Source organism: Bufo gargarizans, chromosome 2, assembly GCF_014858855.1.
Source record: "Bufo gargarizans isolate SCDJY-AF-19 chromosome 2, ASM1485885v1, whole genome shotgun sequence".
Taxonomy (NCBI): Eukaryota; Metazoa; Chordata; class Amphibia; order Anura; family Bufonidae; genus Bufo; species Bufo gargarizans.
This window is the reverse complement of record NC_058081.1, coordinates 213302406-213308405: the sequence shown is the minus strand read 5'-3', so window position 1 is coordinate 213308405 and position 6000 is coordinate 213302406. Positions and strand designations below refer to the sequence as shown.

Genomic DNA, 6000 nt, shown 5'->3' with positions numbered 1-6000 from the left:
GTACATAGTGACATGATTTGTTTTGAGTAAATAGTGAGTGTTGTTCCACTTCTTCTATTTAGATGCATTGGCCAGATGCAACCCAGAATATGAGAACCACCTGTGCCATCATGGCTATATATGCACTGTTGTGGGAACATTATTATTGCTATCATTATTTTGTGGCCACCGCGGACGTGAATGTTATGGAGGCACTTTGGCTAGTACAGTCATAAGAGGACACTGTCACTATCACGATTATTGGGGCTGTCTGGCTGTTTATCCTCTGTCTTATTCACTTTCAAAGAAAGAGAATGGGAGACCAGTGTAAATCAAATATATCACGATCAGGCTTGAAGACGCAATTTTGGTACAGTTGCTCTCTAGACAAACTATAGATCAATGGAACCTTCATTACTGATCTATTTTGATTGAAGGAGTAATTATTTTAGTGAAGGTATATTAGGCATAAGGCATAAGATGTAATTATGTTGTATATTAGCTTGTGTATGTATTGTGTGTATAACCAGAGGTCTACTTATTGCAATCACTGTAAATAGCAAGTTACATGCCATCTATAATGTACTATTTTCTTTCAGGACTTGTAATATAAGGAGAATAAAAGCCAAGATCAATTAGATAATTGGAGCTTATGATGATATCATTACAGTTAAGGATTTTAACCCTCACATTTCTTTTGACTGAATGGACGGTGATGGCTCAGCTAGAAGGTAAGTTAAAAGATTTTAGAAGATGAGTGCATGTGTGATCAGGGCCAGTTTTAGAAAAATTGTGGCCCTTGGAAAAATCAAAAGTGGGGCCCCAAGTCTTGTAATAACGCACCAACAACACAGTCACATTCCGTTGATTCTGGCCCTCCCTCACAGATTTACAACCGATAAAGCCCCCACACAGATCTGCACCCTCATGGCCCCTAGAATACGCCAAATGCACCCCTTTCACAGATATACACTCCATAAAGCCCCCACAGACAGTTCTGCAACCTCATTGCCCCCAGAATATGCCACATGCCCCCTCCCCTCACAGGAATGAGTTCTCCTCCCTCACAACAGGCTACAGCAATGGAGCGGGTCATCATACAGAATGTACCCCAGGATTGCACTGCAACCACTAGACCTTCCCTTACATGGCCGCTTGCAGGCATAGAGAACCCCCTCTCTCCCAAAGTACCTCCACTAGCTCCAGCAGTCCGTGTAGAAAGAAGCTCTGTCCTATACACATTTGGTCATGTGAACATTAAGGAGCATTTGACCAGTGACGTTGCAAGCATCCTTCTAACAAATCCATTCTAGCTTCTACCCTAGTGCACCAGGTTTGTGCACCTCACAGAACGTCCTGATTTTTTGAGTGCTGACTGCCACCTTTCCCAACAAAAAATACTGGCCAAGGTTACACAGGTTAAAAAAGTGTCATTTGATCATATTTTAAGTTTTGCTCCTTTTTTTTCAATAAAAACTTTTCACTGTTGGAAACACCCTGTGTATTTAACTTTTATTTAGCCTCTATTTCTGAAGTTTTTCTGCCAGGATTTGAACTCACAACCATGTACATTAAAGGCAATAGTCTTAATCACTGAGCTATAGAGCTCAATATTAAACTGCTGCAGATATATTATGGCTAAAAAAAAACTCAGTAGTAGTTTCCATGTATTATGTATTTATATATATCAGACGTATCATTTTATATATTTTTTCGTAATTGCAATTTTTTTGTAATTTCAAATTTATTTTCTGTCATAAATGTTTTATGGTCATAGCACTGATTCCATATATCGACATAGGGACAACAGGGACTCCCAAGCCATATATGGAGTTAGAGCACGCAATTCTAAGCAGCTGGGATGCCGCACATGCTGTGCTCTGTTCCTTCTACTTCCTCAGTCAGCAGCTTTAATGCGGCAGACGGAGTAACCATTGAAACTGATAAAATTACCAGCAATAATATTGTAATTGCCGGTGGGGAAAAAAAACAGGCAATCTTAGTACAATACATAGGCAAATATCTTATGTTTTGCACATAAAAAGTTTTTGGCTATGTGGGAATTAATGATATTATTTAGCTGGTTCCAGAGCTCTAAAAGTTCAGCCTGGTACACCAAAGCTGACGTTCTTTTGTTCAAGCTCAACAACAGAGATTTGAAGAGGCACTGGGACTAACATTTTATTTCTTGTTTCCTTTATTTTTAAGCAAAAAGCAATACATTCCACTTGAATGTAGGCCTTCTTTGCCTCCCATCTAATAGGGAAAGGGGCATCCCCAACATGATTAGTTTTAATATAAAATTGAAGCTTGGAATCTAAATCATTAAGAACCTCCTCATTAACCAGAACCTTTGAAGTAGACCTCCAGAAAAATCACTTTTTATGATTGTTTAAAGGGGAACACCCCTGTTGTGATGTAGGTCATGTGGTGTTTAGTAACTTAAAAGTAGTGTAGGTGCTGGTACCACTGATGTACCTGTGAATAGAAAGTGAAGTCCACATTCCTGTATAGAGGTTAGTGGGTGAACACTAGGGGGCCCTTAGGTCTAGACCAAAGGCAAACCGATTGGCTGGCACAGTGGTTCCACAACTATTGCCGTAACACATCTTCAGGTTCTATGTCTCACATTACATAGTAGCTGCAGAATACCATTCACTGATAAACCCATCAGACTGGTTGTCCGATGGCTCACTCTCCAGCACCTCTCTCTCATCTTTTAAGATGATTTATGCACAAATTCGAAAGTAGATTTTGGCTTAAATCAGCATAGAAGATTATTCAAGAGAGGTCACAAAGAGGCTGCAGAGTAAGCCGTTAGACAGTCTGATGGGTTTATCACAGACCACCTTTCTGCAGCTATTATGTACTGTAAAACATAAAACCTGCAGAACCAAACAAAGCAACATTTATTTTTCAGAAAAACCTATTACAAAAATGTTTTTTAGCCCAAAATGTGTATAAAAAAACAATAATAGAGAAGTTATCTGTAGACTTTAATCCACCTTGGACAGTAGGTCCTGTATTGTCAATTAAAGAGGACATGTGAGACCTCTACAGACATGTCTGTTTTAGTTACTACTGTACTTGCACTCACCATGTAATAACAATTCTGAAGCACCCATTCTTATGATGTGCCATTCTTCCATTATTTCTACTAGATGTTTATGAACGGAGTGCCAGCAGTCTGCAATAAAAGTAAATCTGGGTGTTAGAAGTTGTGGGTGTATCCCTGCACAGTCTGCTACTATCCAATCATTGCTGCCAGATGCAGATATGCAGGGACACACTCCCAACTGGTAACCACCAACTGAACCTTTTATTGCAGACTGCTGCTAATTCATTCATAGGAATAATATAAAAATGACACAACCTAGAGTCATTATAATAGATGCTCCAAAACTGTTATTAGATAGGAAATTTAAGTAGCTACTAAAGCAGACATGTAGAAGTGGAAGGTCCTCTTTACATGGAAAGGGTCTAAATGATGTTTGTTTGGACATCTGATAGAGGTTCCAAATGACACTTGACAGTATACTTTAAAAAGAGCACTAGATACAAGTAAGTGTATATGTATGTCCATGTTGTAATAAAAAAATATTGAACCATATCAACACTGCAGTATCTAAATAACAATACAGGGGAGCAGCAATGCTTTCATTATAATGTAATTTCCCCATTAAGCATTTTACACTTGTGTTTTGATATTTCATAGACTGCAGGTCTGCAGAGGCCGCCGACATTGTATTCCTTGTAGATGAGTCTTGGAGCGTGGGAGAAGACAACTTTCAGATTATTAAAGACTTTATTAGAAGTATGATTAGCTCATTTCAGAATACAGAGGCACTTGGGAAGGAAGGAATGCGATTTGGAGTTGCGGTTTATGGAGATTCCCCAAGGTAACACACAGTTTGCCGATTGTCAATTCACTTCAGTGTGCAGTATCCCAGAATAGGGTACTGCAATTTGTTTCTTGTTGCATAATGTTCTGACATGTTTTGTATAACCCAGTATAACTCTGTATGGATCAGTCAGGGTTAACAATTGTTGGATTTTACTAGTCTATGACGTAAAGTCATGATTTTATGAAAGACACGGAGGCGAGTATTGCTTTAACTTCCTTTACTGACAACCACAGCAGCAAAGAAAAAAAAAAATGGCACACATTAACATATTGCCATGGCAACTGTCCCTCCCCACACAGCAGACCCTATAAATGTCCACCAGTCCTCATAACTTCCTCTTTCTTGGCGAATGCCACCTCTACCGGAACCGATACTGGATACTTCTGAAACGGACCTCAGGAACCGCAAACCCGCAGAACTGGAAAGCCGGAGGGACAGCGATCAACTCCATTCACGGAACAGATGGAAACAAGGAGTCCTCCTGCGAACACGGAACTGCCGAACTGGAACAGGCAGAAGGTACCCCGTAAGTACACCTGGATGCAAATCGCCATCCTATTCAACCTGCAAGAGAATAAAAAATGCATAAAAGGAAATGTTCCATCCGCATCCGAACACCTGCAAATATGTTAGGCAATCAAAGACAGTAACATGAATCATTCGAAATGACACTGTACATAATAAATAAACAAAGCCCAAGGGAGGGAAAACATAAAGGGAGGGCAATACTCGCCTCCGTGTCTTTCATAAAATCATGACTTTACGTCATAGACTAGTAAAATCCAACAATTTTATTCCAAGACACGGAGGCTCCTATTGCAAGTTCAAAGCTGCATGACAACAGAGGAAAAAGCATGACGAGAAGGACGAAAGTAAAATTCCTTAAAAGTTGAAACACGAGACCAGTCGGCAATCCTCATAATGTCCTCCAAGCGAGCTCCAGACACCAACATAGAGGTGGAAGCTGCACTCCTAGACGAATGAGCCGTGAACACTGAGGTATCCACGCCTGCCAAGGACATACACCATTTAACCCAACGAGCCAGCGTGGGCGTCGCAACCGGAGCAAAAGGGCGCCGATAAGAGAGAAACAACTGAGGACTGTCCGTCGACCTATGCAAAGAGGTACGAGCCTCATACTCCTGGAGACAAGCAACCGGGCAAAGGTTTGGGATGGCCGGAAAACTGGGATAAGAGACCGAGCGAATATGCGTCTTGGTCCGGCGCGAAATATTGAAGGTGACCCCTTCCGGGGAAAAGGACCTGGCATCGAAATCCAATGCCCTGACATCGGAAACCCGTTTGCAAGATACCAAACAAAAAAGGGTAACCAGCTTGGCAGAGAGCTGGCGCAGAGAAAGAAGGGAGTTAGACGGCCAAGCCGTGAAAAAATCTAAGACCAAGGAAACATCCCAAGTGGAAGAAAAACGCGGCCGAGGGGGCCGCGACATACGCGAACCTTTAAGGAGACGACATACCAGAGGGTGTTGCCCCGCAGGACGACCCTCAAAACCCTGATGGAAGGAGGAAATTGCGGACCGAAAGAGGTTGATGGTACGGTACGCCTTACCCGCCTCAAATAAAGAAGTCAAAAACTCTAAAACGACAGAGACAGAGGCTGAAAGGGGATCCACACTCCGTGCGACGCACCAACTAGTCCATGATCCCCAGGCCGCTCTATAGGCTCTTCTGGTGCCAGGAGCCCACGACTGCTCCAAGAGTCTTCTAGCCGCGTCCGAAAGCTCCTCGTCTTGTCCGAAACGCCTGATATTCTGCACGCTAACAGACGGAGAGATCCCTCCAGCAGGAGCGGGTGTTGCGCGCCTCCGGCGCCTAAGAGAAGCTCTGGAAGATCCGGTAGGAGCAACGGTGGCAGGATGAGCAGGTCCAGCAGGTGAGGGAACCACGACTGAGAGGTCCAAAACGGGACAATCAACACCAACTCCGCTTGTTGCCAACGCACCTGAGACAGGACCCGTGGAAGCATCGCAAATGGTGGAAATGCGTAAAGCAGAGATCCGCGCCAATCCTGCAGGAATGCGTCCACAGCCTCCGCGTCTGGATCCGGGCGCCAACTGAAGAAGCGCGGCAACTGAGTGTTCAATCGAGAGGCAAA

The 6000-nt window shown here is 42.8% G+C and overlaps 1 protein-coding gene across 1 annotated transcript in view; it reads left to right on the top strand.

Annotated features, from left to right (window-relative positions):
- Positions 1–634: 634 nt before the first annotated feature.
- The window catches only part of LOC122925784 (collagen alpha-1(VII) chain-like), a 556601-nt gene continuing 551235 nt past the window's right edge, over positions 635–6000 (top strand). The window contains 2 exon segments of the mRNA XM_044277135.1: positions 635–710; positions 3695–3878. Of these exon segments, the coding sequence (XP_044133070.1) occupies positions 635–710; positions 3695–3878 (260 nt within the window).